This window comes from Acartia tonsa, chromosome 8 (genome assembly GCF_053477335.1).
Source record: "Acartia tonsa isolate MP-2025a chromosome 8, ASM5347733v1, whole genome shotgun sequence".
NCBI lineage: Eukaryota > Metazoa > Arthropoda > Copepoda > Calanoida > Acartiidae > Acartia > Acartia tonsa.
The window spans coordinates 45,157,205-45,175,613 of NC_137267.1; the positions used below are offsets into that span (position 1 = coordinate 45,157,205).

Below are 18,409 nucleotides of genomic sequence, written 5' to 3' on the forward strand. Positions count from 1 at the left end.
GAAAAGGCAGCCTGGCCGTCATGGTTGTCTTCTTTAAAAGACGGGAAATTTAATTTTGATATCTATAACTGAAAAAATTTTGAAAATCGGACCATACACTGAAGATATGGAGAAAAATGTGAAAAATATAAAAATAGCCTAAAACCTGCTAAAAAGGCAGTCTGGCCTTGATGATTGTTTCTTTAAACGACAGGAAATTTAATTTTGATATCTGTAACTGTAAAAATTTTGAAAATCGGACCATAAACACTGAAGATATGAAGAAAAATGTGAAAAATATAAAAATAGCCTAAAACCTGCTAAAAATCGGTTCGACCGCAAATGATGTTTTATAGTCAATTGTGCTCCTTAATAATGGGAATGTTGTCAACAAATTTCAGCATTCTATCTTTTATAGGAGCTGAGTAAATCTCATTTCCCCCATAGCGTTACGGACGGACGGACTGACTGACGGACGGACGGACTGACTGACGGACGGACAAAGTTAATTATAAAGTAGCTTCGATACTAAAAATACGAACAAATCAAATTATAAAGTATTTTCGCGTCTAAATAGGGAAAAATAAGAAAGAAAGTTAATTTAGTTTAGTACATTCTGAGACTTATTAGTTCACAGGAATCCTAAATTAAAAATACTAGCCTACAGCTCACGTTGTTCACTGGTCTGTAATGTTCTTGAGAATATTAAATATCCGTACTGGAAAGGTAGAAAGCTGATGCAAATATTAAGGTATAAAATCCGATGTATTAAGAATTTGTAGAGGGCCCGATCTTTCAGGGTTAAGACAGAAGGCTTATTTTATGTTTGCTGACTAATGCATGTATACTCTAAGAATAATATTGTCTGTCGGTCTATCGGTAATGCTCTTAAATGATTTTCACAGCTTTTATCGAAGATATTTTTTTGTGTAAAGATTCAAATACCACTAAGTATCATTACTCAGTATTTCTGTCTTTTGTGCACCTGTTTGCTTTCATTTGCTTTGCCTTTTATTTTTTTAATTAAAGAGCTTCTATAGTTATGGATTTTGTCATCCTTATTTATCTGTTAAATGTTAGTAACGAAGTCAATAAATTTAAATTTAAAAAGTTTTACTTTCTGTCTTTAAGTGCTCTGAAATAAATAAAATTACTGTAGGAGAAATGTTTATTTTCCCTTCTGCTATTTAATATAGAAGGTTTAATTTTTTGGAAAGCAATGCACTTCTGTACGCCTATAGCTAAAATGTTTGTTTTGAATTACTTTTTTTACCAAGATTATAATAGAACATTTTCAAAATTCATTTTCCGCTGTTATTTAGTAGCGAATCTCATTTATAATCCAAAATGTCTGTCCGTTCGTCTGTTGGCTAGGATTAGGGGAAAATGTGATTTTCTCATTACTAATTCTCATTTACTAATCAAGGGCTGAAAAATTGTGTAAATATTCCCAACATAGCTTGCCAGTATGGACCTCATTTATTGGTCAGTTTGAAAAGGGATTGTATAATATTAATGATCTATTTCTTGTTAAAAGCAAAGCTTTTCTACAGTGGGGGTTGGTCTGTCCATCTGAATATCCCTAACAGATAGTTCTGATTGTTAATTTAGGCATATTAGAATTGTCCTATTGAATTTAAACTCGACAATAAAATTTTTGAAACTGTTATGTCCTTCATTTAAGTCAAAGTCAAAATCTTTATTTTTTTCCATTGCTTTACATAGCTGCTCTATCACGTTAGTATGTCCAAATAAAATATCTTGTATTTAAGCTATTTAATGATATATTTACTCAAATTTTATTTTATAAAAAAATTCAATATGTACTTCCCCCCCCCCCTCCCCTTTCTCTCTCTCTATCCCCACGTTCTCTCACTCTCTCTCTCTCTCACTCTCTATCCCCTAATTCTCTCTCGTTCTCTCTCTTTCTTTCTCTCTCTCTCTCTCTCTCTCTTTCTCTTTCTCTCTCTCTCTCTCTCTCTCTCTCTCTCTCTCTCCCTCTCTCTCTCTCTCTCTCTCTCTCTCTCCCCTAATTCTCTCTCGTTCTCTCTCGTTCTCTCTCTTTCTTTCTCTCTCTTTCTTTCTCTCTTTTTCTTTCTCTCTCTCTCTATCCCCTAATTCTCTCTCGTTCTCTCTCTTTCTTTCTCTCTCTTTCTTTCTCTCTTTTTCTTTCTCTCTCTCTCTCTCTCTCTCTCTCTTTCTCTCTCTCTCTCTCTCTCTATCCCCCTGTTCTCTCTATATATATATCCCCCCGTTCTCTTTCTCTCTTTTTTCTCTATCCCCTCGTTTTCTCTCTCTCTCCCTCTCTCTCTATCGACCCGTTCTCTCTCTTTCTTTTAAAAATATTAAATTGCACATAAAGATTACGACTTAAACGTCTTATTTTATAATATCTGTTTAACTGATTTATTCAGTAATTTTAAAGAATATACACCTACTATTTTTCATTTCAAATTTTTTGTCCTGAAAGGGTTCAAATGTTTAGTTTAATATCAGACCACATAACGGGAGTGTCGCATGAATCAATTTATATTAAAACTAAGTTTTCTTAGATTTACTATATTATAAATTTAAATTTTCTGTGTTATGAATAGAAATCAAATACTTCAATGTTATTCAAATAGCAATATGAATTAAAAAAAATGAATTTCTGATGCTAAAAGTAGAATAATGGGTCATATCGTTCTGGTCAATGAGAATTTAATAGGGATTATTGGAGCACTATGAGTTTTTAACGTTTTTTACTTGGAGAATTCGAGCTCGATTATAGACGTTTATTTCCTATATAGATCTGTCATGGATCTTGATGCAATACAGCAGGCCGTTTTGTACATGTTAAAAATTAGAAGATTTCATTAAATAAAAGTAATCGCAAATATACTTAGTAAATAAGTTTTCTTGGATTATCTGATTCTTGTTGGATTAACAAACAAAGCTTATGGAAAACGAAAACCTACTGTTTAAAGTAGTTTTTTGGTCCATTAAAACATCGCTAACCACTGATTTGATTGAGTTCCCTTTTAAATAAGGTTAAATAGATTCCAGGCTGGTCTTATGCTATATTTTATTCTTAAATTTCAGTCTTGGTTCGGTTAATGGCTATTTTACTGCCCTTTCCACTCTTAATGCTATTGCTAGTGATAAATAACTAAAGTACAAAATAGATGAAAAACAGATACCCCCCAAAGATTTAAAAAGGAAAAAAATTCTCTTACAATTTTTAAAGTTGTAAGAGATGTTTTATTTGAAGGCGGAGTCAAATACTTATAGTGATGTTACATGCATAAGCTTCAGTTTAGAGGGCGGGGATTCAGAAGATGTTTATTTGTGGGCGGGGCCTTAGCACCTTATCTAGGTGGTGGTTAAACATTTCATGGATGCTACATGCAGGAGCAATGTATCTTACGGAGTTTTAAACCTGTAAGCATTCTGCTTTCTATTTGGTTCTCTCCTAAGTTTATATATTTACATGAGTTTCTCACTATCATCAATTTGATTTTGAAATCATTGACAAGTAACATTGAACAACCAGAGTAAAGATGGCTGACACTGCTACAACTTCTTCTCCTATCAAAAAGATCATCAAAAAAGCCACGAAGCCTAAAGTTCCAGCTGTCCATCCACCCAAAAAATAGAATCCTTTCAGTCTGGAATACAAGTCTGTTCAAAAAAAAAGTTTTTATAAGAGCTTTCAAGACATTTTTTCTCTTTTCATAAAACTTTATTTTTCTAAAATACAATAAGTACACATAAATTAGATTTAGACATATGATTTCATTTTTATTCAACACTAAATTTGGTTCCTATGTGATTTTTTTCCCTAGGATAAGTTCTAAGAATTTACAAGTTGTCCAATTCCTTCTAAATAAGGGGAGAGGGTAAACAAATGGGGGTGTCAGAAATAATAGTGAAATGAAAATAGGAAGATTCCTTGGACAGTTAAAAATTAGGGTCTAAAAATGGTTCTTTTACAAAACAACTTAATTAAAAAGGAAGGAAAAATAATAAAAATTGATCAAGATGTTTTTAGTGTTTTAATACCGTGGAATTTGTGGTAAAAATTATTTGATAATAGATATTTCAAATAATTTTTTTTATATAGTTTGCTTTTTTATAAAAACACTACAAAAATTCACATGTTTTGTCTGTGCGTGGAAGAAGTTGATCAGCTGATAATATCATTTCAACAACATTGATTGTGAAATTTGTTAACAGTTATTAATTATTAAAGGCGTTATTGATATCAAGTAAATTTATAACAGGAATCTTTAAATCAAGTTACATACTTCTATTTCAGAGTTTTCTGTCTCGACTCCTGAGAGATCGATTTACAAGTGCAGCTGTTACAATGTTTTATGATTCAAGTGATGATGTTCTGTCTTCAACAGAACTCAAAATGCGGATGATGGATGAAATTTACACGAAATACCGCGGTCCACGATTAGATTCCTGGAAGGACCATGTGAGGCGCATGGAAATGCACTGGAACCTGATTGGTCTAACGGATGATGATGACGGGTTGCGCTGTCTATCCCTTGCCCGTTCTCTAAAATGCGAAGATGGTATGATGGCTGGACATTACCTCTGCGACCTTTATAAAATAGCAGACCCTCTCACGCCTTACAAAGACGTCCTGGCCAAGTTTGATGACGTGTTTTTGCCAATGGAGGCACTGTACAAGAATGAGTTCTTATGTATGCAACAGGACCCCAATGAACCACTGGAGTTCTACATCGGGGACATGCAAGCAAACTACCGCGACTGGTGGGGTGAGGATATTAAGTTCCTGATATTTGCGATTATCCGGGGGATATGGAATCAACATCTGAGAGATCTTCTTTATGGGGAGGAATTCAGCTCAGTCCAGGCCCTGCAAGAGCGGGCACTGGCCATCAAGGCAAGGATTGCTAGTCGTACTTGTTTGCGATGCGACCAGTTTGGCCATCTTCGAGCAAATTGTCGGTGGGGTAGCGACCAACGATTGCGTGATGCATACGCTGGTCTCAGCACGCACAAAAGAAGATATTTTCATGGAACTCAGTGCTGAGAAAATTTGCTATCTTATTATATAAAGTAGTAAGCGTTTGTTGTCTGTCCCGAAGGATCTCGCTAACCGCTGAACCGATATTGTTCGTCTTTACAGTGAAGCTTCTTTTAGGTCATAGGTTTTAAAATATTTTTGGAGACGGTGTCTTCAAAATCCTCCCCCCTCAAAAAATTTTTGAACTCAACTTTAAATGGAATGAGGTCGACTTTACCCCCTCCTTTCTTATGTGCCCCTAGATGATTCTAGGGGTGTAGCCGCTAGTTACAGAAAAAATTACACTTTTCAAGTTTTGGACACTGGTGGAATGAGAGTAAAAACAGTACAATGTTCACTCCCTCCATGACCATTTTAGGACCTCTACCCCCCCCCCACTCCCTTGTATAAAAAGTTAACTTGGAATAGTAGAATTACTACATTGAGTAAAGCTTTGCTTGGGAAATTATATCGTCATAAGATTTCGTTGCTCTTATTTTGTGTATAAAAGTATAATATTTGTTTACTGGATTGTATTATAGACAGATTTCCGAGGATATTAAATTAAAAAAATATAAGATTAAACCCGGGGACGAGCTATCAAAACTGGTACGATTTTTAATTAAATTTTCGTGGAAAATTGTCTGTATTACGATGCGATACATTATTTTTAAGTATGACTGAGAATTACCAGTTCTAATCCAGCGGATATGATTTGGTTTCGAAGCCATAAATAAATCTTTCTTGTTTATATGACTAATTTGTAAAATGAAATGAACACAGTTTGAAAATGTATATATTGAGTTTATTAAATGTTTCTATTTGTTGACTACAATTTAATTAATAAATTCTATTACATTTAGTTTTAAATTCATTTTAAAAGTAGGATAACAGTACACTCCTTAAAAAGGCAGCTTTAATTAATTCGAAACAAAATATTTCGAAATTTCAGCCGTTTTTCTAGACTGCCTTAGTAAATAAGGTAGAACCCCCCTCCAAAAAAACAAATCTGCAACTTTTTTTCGAATTAATTTTACCCAGGGATCTGTAAGGATAAAGCAGTGGTCAATAAATTGATGTACATCCAAAATGATAATACAAAAAAATATCCCTTCTGCAGATTACAATTAAAGGCTGAAACGTTTGGACACTCAACTTAATAACCAAAATTCAATTTAAGTCTTCAAAGTTGTTGAGCCAACGAATAAGAAATAAATAAAACTTTGGGGACTAATGGCCTCTCCTTCCCTGGGTATAAAAAGGACATAAATTCCCATAAGATGTAATCGGTATGAGAGCTAATAGGAGTTTAAATCTTTTTTTTTTGCAATTTTCATTTATACAAGAACTCTTACTGTTATACTACTTTATTTTGTGACTTAAAGAACCAACTTTTCATTAAATTCAATTTGATAAAGAATAAAATATCAAAAGGTATTGACATTTTACAAAAATTAATGTTTTTATGAAAATCTAAAATTACCCTCATAAAGAAAACCCTTTGCCTCAAACTTTTTAAAAATAAATTCAGCTCATATTATATGACAGTAATTCTAAATTTTTAGAAATAATATCTAATTTTGATTTTTATTCTGATTTTTTTTAACAACATTATGTATTCTTTAACTTCATAATAAATTTCAATGACTGCTTTTAAGAAAAATAACTATTTGATTAGGACAAATAAAATCTACAAAAAATCAATTAATAACATGCAAACAATATAAAGGCATGATCACATAAATTAGTTATAAGCTCAGCAATATATATAAAAAAAAACAATAAAATAAGCTTAATGTTTTAACAATATCTAAAAAACATTTTTTAACAAAATATAAAACTTGAGCAGGAGGTTTTCTCTTATGATGCAAAGAGAAAAGATATTAATCGCATCGTATTATAAACACCTTTCCGCAATTATTAAAATAAAAATTATAAGAATAAAACCAGTTTTGTTAACCCCAAGGGGACCGAAGGCCCAGGCTATCAAAACTGGTATAAATTTTAAATTTTTTAACTTAATATTTGTAGAAAATTGACTGTAATACGATGCTAAATTTGATTTTTCAGTATGGATGAGAACAGGTTCTTATCTTGGGGATATTAATCGGATTCGAAGCAATACTAAAAAAAATTATTTAAGCTAACAATAGTTTAAAAATGTGTTGAACATTCTTTAAAAGAGTGACTGCCGAGCCTTGATGAAAAAAGTGTTTAAATGGTAAAAGCAAGTTAAAAAGGTTTTGCTTTGAAGTTGTGTTATCCATTTAAAAAGGGGGAATGACAAGCAAATATTCAAAGTTCATTTATCATTCAAAAACTTGCAAAAATACTTTTTACATTTTGAAGTTTGGTCAGACATGTATCAGGGGATATAGGGTTAGGACAATGGACGATAAACACTCGCATCGTAATATAGACAGCTTTCCACAGATACAAATATTATAAGATAAAAAACAGTTTTGTTAGACCCCAGGACAAAAGGACCGGGCAAGACAAATGGTATTTATATTATGATTTTTATGTATTATTCGTGGAAAAGGGTCTATAATAAGATGCTATACATGATTATTCAGTAAGACTGAGAACCGGTTCTAATACAGCGGATGTTAATCGGTTTCGTAGCCATACTGGAAAAGACTTATTAATATCTAGCTTAAATTGATTCTTAATATCATGCAAATTAATAAAGTTACATAGGTAAATAACAAGACAATAAATTAAAATGAATATAACAAGCAGATTTGGATTGATTTTGAGGAGGGTAAACTTTCTTAATCGATGAATTTTTAACCTGAAATAAAAAATAGTAAAATTGAAACATATAAAAGTTAAGTTACCGCTGATTGTTACCTTCCCTTTTACGGGATGAACGAACTGACCAATAAGTGATGTACATGTTAGCAACCTAAATTGACGATAATTTTCTCCCTGTCCTAATATCCCCGTATATTCTATTTCAATTAATATAATATTATTATAACAAGGATGACAACATCCATAAAAGCGAAGCACTGAAACGGTAAGACAAACAGACACTAACACTTGTATAGTGTCAGAACTGAATAATCAGAATATAAATGTATAAATGTCGAAGCAAAATTGTAAGTAAAATTGTTGAAAAACTACTTGATACAGAATAATGTTTATGGACATACTTACATTTTTAGGACTTGATTATAGAGTTGCTTCTCTTATAATATTGTACTTTGTTGTCCCAGGAATCAGTATGCCAAAAATCAGATCAATCGGATTATTAGATCACATAAAAATTTGTTGTTCAAAAAGTAAAAAAATCAACATGTTTAAAATGGACGTACGGACATTCTGGTAATGATTATAAAGTTGCTACGCTTTCTAAATCGTACCTAACTACTACAGGAATCACCATGCAAAGTTTGAAATCAATAGGACAATTCTAACATGCCTAAATTAGCGAAAAAAAGCTATCCGTTACGGACGGACGTACGGACGGACCGACCCTAATTATAGAAAAGCTTCGCTTTTAAAAATATGGTTTACCTGGTTCAGTATTGAAAGCAGCTTTGAAATAAACTATGAACTGTAAGAATATCATGTTGTATATAATATATATTGATCCGTAACTAGTCTATATATTGTCTATATTAGGAGTCCACAGGGATCTAAAGGGATAAGACATTGGCTAATAAATTGGTGTACTGTACATCCCCAATGATGATACAATAAATCACCCCTTCTACAGATTACAATTAGTAGTTGAAACGTTTGGACACCTAAAAGTCTCCAAAGTTGTCAAGTCAACGGATAAAAAAAACGTTATAATAAGACTTTGAAGTTTGGAGACTAGTGTAATAAACAGCTCAATGTCCCCACCCTGCTATATTGTGATTTCATGTGTTTATATTGAATCCAGGTATGATCTCTGGAAGACATCCAGGTTGTTGGCCAGGAAGGATGCCTCGTTTCTCAACACCTTGGATCTGCTGCAAACCTGCACAAAAAAAGAATAATACCTATTTAAAATGTTGTATTTAAATTTTTTAAAATTTCGGTCAGGTATAAATTAATTTAAATAACCCAATGTTCTTCGATGCTCTTTTATGACTTTCCTTTTCATATCCTGTTGAAGTTTAATTTTTAAAAAACTGGCAAAAATTATTTATTTGCTGAGCAGATTTGATTCAATTCTAGCCCACAGTGAGTAACAACCTGGGTCTTATCAAAATCAAATAGGTAGGTATTAATTTGCTTTTTAAATTTCCAAGATAGGCGTTTTTTGAGATGACCCGCCTGATGCACTTTTGACCTAGTAATAATGATGCACTTAACTAAGAAGATTTGGTTTAGAGATACACCAAAATTAAGGCCGTTTTATGTATCACGTCTAGAATTTATCCAGTTAAGATAATATAATCGATATTTTATCACCAGATTTTCATGTACCCTGATAAAGTGATACTCGCCAGTGGGCTAAAATAACGATACCTCCCCATTTACCCCCTTTACCCCATCGTCTCCCCTCCTGTTGGATGAACGAACTGACCAATAAATGAGGCCAGGTTAGCAACCTAAATTAACGATAAATTTTCCCCTCTCATAAAACTCTGATCAAAACAAACCCTACCTCTTCTAGCTCCTTAATAGTTCTATCAATCTGTTTCAATTCTTCCTTCATGTCAGCAGTACTTTCATCAACCTTAACAACAGTAATTATAATTATTGGTTGAGAAGTTTGGACAGTTCTATCAATCTGTTTGAGTTCTTTCTTCATATAAGCAGTACTCTCATCAACCTTAATAATAACAATTATAATTATTGGTTGAAAAGTTTGGACACTGTTTGAGTTCTTCCTTCATGTAAGCAGTACTTTCATCAACCTTAACAACAACAACATTAGCATCAACAATTATCAGGGATCTTAAAGACTAAGACTATGTACGACAAATTGATGTTCATATCCAATAATAATAAATAAAGTTACCGCTTCAGTAGATATTGATTATTGTTTGAAAAAATTATAGGTACATTTTTTTACCAATTAATCAGGAGGTAACAAAAGTACCCAAAGCTAACAAATTTAATAAGAGGGCGTGATAATAAATTGTTGTTACTAGTTTAACTTACAGATCAATGTCCCCTCCCTTCCTGTTAGAAATATTTAATTTAGGTATGTTCTCCAAATGTTGGAGGGGTTGACCCTTTCCACATTCATTCTTTTTTCTTTTATGGAGGGGGGAACCATATTTATAAAGGTTTGTGGAGAGAGTTGACGACCTACAACATAGCCTAAAACCTACCCTTAATTAATATTGCTTTATAATGTAGAATAATTGGTCTTCCAGTTTCCGAGATCTTATCAGACAAACACACAACACATAAAAGTCGCAATTAGTGTAAAATATAATGTTTCCTAATTGTTTATTATAATATCTTAAATTAATTCCAAACGAATTCGAATTTTTAACCGCCCTATTTATCCTTTTTAAATCATAATTCAATGATTAAATTGACCAATTGACCAATTTCATGAAAACTAAAATAATCAAAATTCTTTTGCACAATTTTGATAATTAATCAAAATATTGTAGGTCACATTCATTACTTATCCCAACATTAATCTTCAATGAATATAATTAAACAGGAAGGCATTTGTTCAAAGTAGAAAATAAATCTAAACAAGAATAGTTGTCATAAAAACTGATGTCTTTTTGAAATGGAACGCCTTGATCAAAAAGTTATAATATTTAAAAGCTTTGGAGACTTTTGATTTAAATGTCACAAGGGCCATACAAATGACGAGAAATCATTGAAAATTGTTTTGCTTTGGTGGAAGAATTGAAAACTTGATGCCTTTATTTAAAAAGGGCATAATAATGAATAAAAAATACCTCACTGTTTACTTTACTTTTGAAACTATCGTCTACGCCCCCTAGAGGCCTCTAGTGGCATTTAAATGTTTTTTTTAATATCTAATTTGAGAAATAATTTGTCTATGTTATCAGCTGTTAAATTCATGTCTCTACGCAGCGCGACTACGCTAGCGACACTATGCGGCGGATATATTTTTTTTTTTCTCGATTTTATTGTGATTTCTCTTGGGAGGGTGGTGGTACCCTCCCCAAAAATAGTTATAAACCTTCCCGGGACCTATGAGAAGCTACCCTGTTAATAAGAACCCGATCGGTTCATTCAGCGGTTAGCGAGATTCTTCGGAACAGACTCACAGACAAACATCCTGTTACTTTAGTATAAGGATGACAAAGATAGAGGGGACAATGGCTTCCATCTTTATGTCATTCGTTAGCTAAAAAAACGTCTTTTGGGGCCCGGGGGGTAAGATTGAGTCATGGTTAGCATTGTGTAAAGTAACATTGTCAATACTTTTCCACAAATACTTTTATACAATAGGGGTATTTTTTTCTGGGAACTAAAGGGATAAGACAATGGCCCAAAATTTGATGTACGTAATTAATTATGATAAACAAAATTACCCCTTATTTAGATTACAATTAGTGGTTGAAATGTTGGGACAACCAATCAAAATTCAATATATTAAGCCAAAGTCATTATAAAACTTTGGGACTATATTATTAAACAATCTGATGTCCCCTTAGTTAAAAAAAAGTTACCAGATGGCAAAGTCTTGCAAAAGTTGATGACAGCTCCTGTTGGACTTGGTGGGAACAATTAGCGCTGGTCATGTCAACAATCAACCTAAAACAAACATCATTTTTTCTATATTATATTTTAGACAAGCGACATGCTCCTAGAGGCCTCTGGGGCACCTAAGGGAAGGGGTTAACCTTCCACTGTACATTTAGTTTTAATCTTAATAATATTTTCCAGAAGCAATTACTTTAGGGAGGTCGTAAGTACCCTCTACAAAAATAGTTCTAACCCTTCCCTAGACCTATAAGAAGCTTCACTGCAGAGTTGATCCATATCGGTACAAACACACAGACAGACACACACAGAGACATACTCTTACTTTTGATTAGATTTAAGACGAAATATTCTTTTGTTCTTTCTGAGAACTTCTTAATATTTAAACATGATAGGTATCTTTAAAAAAAGTTTTTGTGTTATTTTACACGAAATAGATGCACAAACAAAAAGATGCAATTTTATTTTAAGAAATAAACACCAAACCCCCCTGTATTTCAACAAACAAAGATTTAGAAAAAATTATATGATTAACACATATTCAAACCATTATATGCATGGTTTTGTAGTTTCATAACCTAGAATGGCCGTTGCAAAAGCTGAAAAATTATCCTCTGTTACACACCAATGGCTTTATCTGTATAATCTGTTGGTATTACAACTATGGATGTAGAATTTACGTGGATATTATGACAGGGGGATAAGCTGTCGTCAATTGAGGTTGCCAAAATGGACATCACTTATTGGTCAGACTATTCATTCAGTAGAGGATACGGGATGGGGTAAAGTGGATGGATAGCTACAAGTTTCACTTTAATAGAGAACATGAAAATCTTGTGTAAGATCCAAGTAAAAATAAATCCATTAAAATAACCAAAATTATTTTGCACTTCAATACAAAAAAATTGCAAACAATCATTGTCAAAAAGATAAAACTTTTTTATTAAAAGTTTTGAACAGAAGAAAAAATTAGAATTCCAATGCATTTAGGAAATATTTGGGAAGAAACTCTTTTTATGTAAATGGACCAACAATGCCCGCCCCACACTATTGCCTATTTCACAAAGAAAAAATGGAGGTTGAGCTCCACTAACCTCCAATAGCAAACCAGAATCATGGACAAAATGTCCGACTGTTTTAACTGCTTAAAACCATCCCAATACATGAAAAGGAGAACCCAATTGGTTAAATAATTTTCTAAATCTTAAGCTTCAGACAAAATAAACCTTATATTATAGGATTAAAATGGAAAAATTCACAGGCACTTATATGTTACCGATGCTCCACTGTAAATTTGGTGGATACTGCCAATTTTTTGTGCAGAAAAAAAAGTGTGACTGGTGTGACTTTTTCTTTCTTCTGTACCAACAACTTTTTTATCCTCTGCAAAATCTCAGGGGACAATAACACAATCAATTTTGAATTAGAAAATTATGAAAAACGTTTTATTAAAAAGAAATCTTCTTTTTGAATATAAAATATAATTCTTAAAACTGACAATGTTTCCTAAGAAAGATGGCATAAAAAAACATCCCAAAATTTAAACTTAAAAATAAAAAAAGCCTAAAACCATCTCAGGACCCACATAAGAGAAAATAATGAAATCTTAAGCTTTAGAAAAAAACCTTACTTCTTGATTTACTGGAATAGATATTTACAGCTTAATTTTAATTCCAGTTTTCCGCGAATAGTATTTAATTCCATTTTTTAAAAAGTTTTGGAAACTAACAAAAGAAATGTATACCTAGCTAACCTATTTATTAATGATTTGACTTAAAAATGAGTTCATTTACATAGAAATGTGACTTCATGACTAAAACAAAATAAAAGGAGGATGTGCTTAAGGACCATTTGGGCAGGGGGGGGGGGGTTTACTCGAGAACCCTTAGAGCTAGAGGGAGCTAATTTTGGATTTAAGCTTCTATGGGGCCAAAGTTACTTTTAAAATTATCGTCGACCCCCCACCCCCTCCCAAAATTTTTTTTTTTTTTTTTTGGGGGGGGGGGGGTAAAAAATTTTTTTATTGCATTTCTCGCCGAATTAGGCAATTTGGAATCATTTGAGACCATGTTATTTTTTTCAAAAATTTTTCGCCTTACAAGCAACCCTGCGGGGGGACTTAGTCATTTTCTTCAAATTCTCGTTTATGAAGGTATATCTTAAATACAGTATGCTACTCTCTTAGTTTTAAAGATAATTGGATGAAATCTTTTTGATTGTGTCACTAATTACCCCAAGTTTTGGTATCTTTAAAAAAAAAAGTCCCCCCGCAGGGTTGCTTGTAAGGCGAAAAATTTTTGAAAAAAATAACATGGTCTCAAATGATTCCAAATTGGCTAATTCGGCGAGAAATGCAATAAAAAAAATTTTTACCCCCCCCCCAAAAAAAAAAAAAATTTTTTTGGGGGGGGGGTGGAGGGTCGACGATAATTTTAAAAGTAACTTTGGCCCCATAGAAGCTTAAATCCAAAATTAGCTCCCTCTAGCTCTAAGGGTTCTCGAGTAAACCCCCCCCCCCCCTGCCCAAATGGTCCTTAAGCACATCCTCCTTATTACAAATTTTTTAATGTTTTATTGATATTTTTTAAGTACCTACCTAGGTATATTTCTCCTAAATGTTTCCATTGAGCATAAGAAAATAAAATGTGAGTTTGAGTTTAACAAAGCATTTGATATATAATCCAAGGATATTTTTTAAAGTTGTGTTATTTTTCAAATCGACGTGGAGGTTTTTCCAGGCCAGAAGAGAACTGAACGATAGTTGTAAAGTGCAATACATTTGTCCCGGTGTCATAAGGAACCGGTTTTATTACAGCGAAAATGTATCGTATTTGAAAATATACTTCTGATGTTTTAGGGAAAAATATCCACCCCAATGCAGGAAAGAATAAGTTGCAACTGGAACAAAAATGTTAAACTTCAAGTTTTTTTTTCGAGGAAATATTTGCAAATTCCATTGATTCATAGCACGTTCAAACATAGAACATCTTTATCTGTAATACAAGATAAAAATTTTCATATAACTTTGCATCGGCAAGAAAAAAAAAATATTTTATTTAAAAAGATAGCCTACCTAGTAGAAAAAGCATAAATTATAGTTTCAAACATAAAAAATATTGAGTAACTGAAGATTTCATATGTATTTATTAGGGTTGGCAGTCCGAATCTGGAATCCGTCCAATTTTTTGACAATTTTTTAATCCAGAATCTGAATCCGCAATCCGTTATTTTAATAGGGGATTCGGATTGTTAATTGTTAGGTTAGGTTGAATAAGGGTTAGAAAATGGCCGTTGTAGGGTCTAGAAATAGGAGAAAAGCTACTGTGAAAATATGAAAAAAACGCAGCTTTAGATTTTTCCCAGTACCCGATAAAATTTAATCCCTTAATATATTTTTAAAAATGCCTTTTAAAATGTAGAATCCGCAATCAGGAATCCGTTAAAAAAATTAATCCGGAATCCACGGAGTAATCTGTTTCATTTTTGGGCGGATTTTTGTAAAAATCCGAATCCGGTCCAAAAATTGGACGGATTGCCAACCCTAGTAACTGAAGCTTACAAATGTATTTATGTAATTTTTATCTCTTGATAATTATAAATTACAGATGTTTAAGTTATGTCAGGAATTCATAATACTCTTACCAATTTTTTAGTAGATTATAAAAAATCATAATGGTACTTCGTTCATATAAATAACATTTTTGTATGATTTTAAAGAGTGGACCCACTCAAAGACCTTGGACCAACAAAATAGTTTACCTGAGTTTTCTGGCTGCATGATCCACGTACTGTCTCTTAAACAACCTAAATTATTTATTCGTTAAAACACAACAGTTTTAAAAATATGTTTTTTTACGAATTACCAATTTTATTAGGTATGCTTTAATGAACAACACACATAGCTCTATGAGTGCAAATATCCATTAAACGCAAAACATTCAGAGGTATTTTGTAGCAAAAAATCGCAAATTTATATAAAAAAAAAACGATTATATTCTTAAGGTTTATATATATAACTCTAACAACGCGGTTGGGACCATGTGCCGACTTCAATTGGGTCTTTAAATATCAACCAATAGCGTCGGAAATATAGATACAGCCAAGTTGCTACAAAAGAGCAGAAAGCAATTTGCTGGCAGACGAAAAAGGTCCCCATTATTTGGGCCAGGTAGTTGTCTAGGTTATTATACATCTATACTAATACATCAATTTTCAAAAACAAATATGTTACCTCATCTTGGCCTGGTTAGTCCAAGTCAATCTTTCATACGAGTACACAATGCCATATACCATTCCTAAAACACAATAGAAAATACAAGAGATTGTTAAGAAAAAAAATATTAAAAGTGGTAGAATTTTATTCTGAATAGTTTCAAGATATACCAAATTTTAATTCTGTAACTATAAATCTATAGATAAATGCTAAATTTCTTATTTGAAAGAAAAAAATTGCACATTTTTAATTGAAAACCAGGCGGATTAACGGGCATCCGTATTCAAAGGAAAAGGGAGGAATCCCCTAAATTAAAAAATAAGATTCTCTAAAATGAAGAACTCTTTAGGTTTGGTGGTAAAACAGACATTGTTTCTTAGTGTTTGGACTGAGGTAGTTATACAATTAATACTTAATTTCTTAAAACAACCTTCTATTTAAACTTCTATGTAAACCTCAAGACTTTCAGAAATATATTTCACATTATGAATAGTGAGAAGTAAAAATGAAAGATTAATATGATAAGGTCAGGTAAGTGAGACATTGAAGATAAAAATTGCATGCTTAAATACATCTGTTCTAAGTCTCAGTAGGAAAATTAATTTTCTCTCCTTACTAAAAATTGTTAAAGATTTGTCTTATTACAAAACTGTTTTTGTTTTTGGGGGAGAGGACATTGAGCCTTTTATTACACTTGTCCCCAAAGTTTTAATAAAAATGTTTTATTATTTGTTGGCTTAACTACTTTGGGGACTTTGAGATAAGTGTTAAGTGAAAAATTAAAACTTCTACAAAATTGGTTATTTTGTGTTTCATCATTGGGAATGTACATCAATTTATCGGCCGCTGTCTTATCCCTTTAGATCCCTGGCCTTTGTTACAAATTAAATTAAGATATGTGACGCAGTTGCGCCTCCCTGCAAAGTTTAATGCTACACATTTAGAATTTAAAACAATTTGTTCCAACATTGAGAATGCAATTGTGCATTGGTTAATGCAAGTTTCTGTAAAATAAATCTATTTACAGAGTGAATTAAATAGACATAAATAAAGTGTAAATACATATTCACTCCCATACAATTCTATTTGTACTCCATGTAGTATTCAATTGACCCAGGGACAAGGTATGGATGAAATAATTTCCAGTATGGCTTCGAAACCGATTAATATCCGGTGGATTAGAACCGTTTCTCAGCCATACTAAAAAATCATGTATAACATCGTTTTACAGTCTTTCAGACAATTTTTCACGAATATTCAAATAAAAACCACAAAATTAATAGGTACCATTTTGGTAAGCCCAGGCCTTAGGCCACTTGGAGCTCAAAAACAGGGGGGAACACGAATTATCTAACATTGCCCTATTTCTACACATTAAATATAAAAGAGATGTCGGACTGAAAGGTTTTTAATCAAAACAAGTGTGGGGGGGGGATTGCTATTTTAGCCCGCTACAAGTTTCACTTATCAGAGTACATAATAATCTGGTGTAAGATTCAAGTAATGATAAATCCATTTCAATTGTTTTCTGTTCTCTAAATTTGTGAGGTTGCCACATAAAGAAGGGTTTTAAATCACTATGGCAATTAAATGCACTGCATCTTTTCTCACATATGTTCTTACCTTCCCACAAAAATTATAAATATTGAAAAATAATTCAATTTAGATAAACGTAAACATATTTCTTTTGGCATTAAAATCTGTACAAAGTCATAAAATTAGAAATATATGATATAAATTGATGTAGAATATACATGGGTATTGTAACAGGAGAAAAATATCGTCAATTTAGCTTGCAATGTCCCCTCGCTTTTAATGGGCAGACAGTTTATCCAGTAGGAGGGAAGGGGATGGGGTAAAGGAGGGGGATGGGATGATCGTTATTTTAGCCTGCTAGAGAGTTCACTTTATCATAGAATATGAAAATCTCGTGTTAGATCCAAGTAATAATTCCATTATGATATAATCAAAATTAAATTTCAATAACAATAAACAACCTGAATCCTAATCAGATCTGCCCGGGTAACCATGAATAAATCGCTATGGAGCTGTCTACTTTGTCAAAAATAGATTAAACACAGGTAAACTTTTTTACAAATAGTCCATATAGGTCGGTCTAGAAAGCTTACAAGTCTTACAGGGATCTAAAGGGATAAGACAATGGCTGATAAATTGTTGTACATAATCAGTGATGATACACAAAATTACCACTCTAGTAGATTACAATTAGTGGTTGAAATGCTTGAACACTGGACCAAGCCAACTTATAAGAAACGTTATTATAAAACTTTAGGGACTAGAGTAAAAATCAGCCCATTTTCCTCTCTCTCTCTCTCAGCATTTTTAGCATGTTGTTGAACATTTTATATATATTTGCTAGAATGAAGAAACACTTTAGTTCTGAATTGTATCTGTTTTTCTCACTACATTGTAAGTAATTTCTATTTACAAGAAGAAGAAAATAGAAATAGTTTGTTGCATTTAGGAGGGTTCAATCACCCCCGCAAAACGACTTGATTTCATATTACCCCATCCCCACTCCTCCTACTGGA

General features: G+C 32.5%; 1 protein-coding gene across 1 annotated transcript in view; it reads right to left on the minus strand.

The window, feature by feature from the left end:
• Nucleotides 1-5,782: 5,782 nt before the first annotated feature.
• The window catches only part of Marf (Mitochondrial assembly regulatory factor), a 63,906-nt gene continuing 51,279 nt past the window's right edge, over nucleotides 5,783-18,409 (minus strand). The window contains exons 25-31 of the mRNA XM_080170590.1: nucleotides 15,876-15,939; nucleotides 15,404-15,448; nucleotides 11,611-11,695; nucleotides 9,606-9,677; nucleotides 8,855-8,972; nucleotides 8,522-8,643; nucleotides 5,783-7,793 (exon numbers count right to left, since the gene is read on the minus strand). Of these exons, the coding sequence (XP_080026716.1) occupies nucleotides 8,880-8,972; nucleotides 9,606-9,677; nucleotides 11,611-11,695; nucleotides 15,404-15,448; nucleotides 15,876-15,939 (359 nt within the window). The 3' untranslated portion in view covers nucleotides 5,783-7,793; nucleotides 8,522-8,643; nucleotides 8,855-8,879. The remainder of the gene's footprint in view (nucleotides 7,794-8,521; nucleotides 8,644-8,854; nucleotides 8,973-9,605; nucleotides 9,678-11,610; nucleotides 11,696-15,403; nucleotides 15,449-15,875; nucleotides 15,940-18,409) is intronic.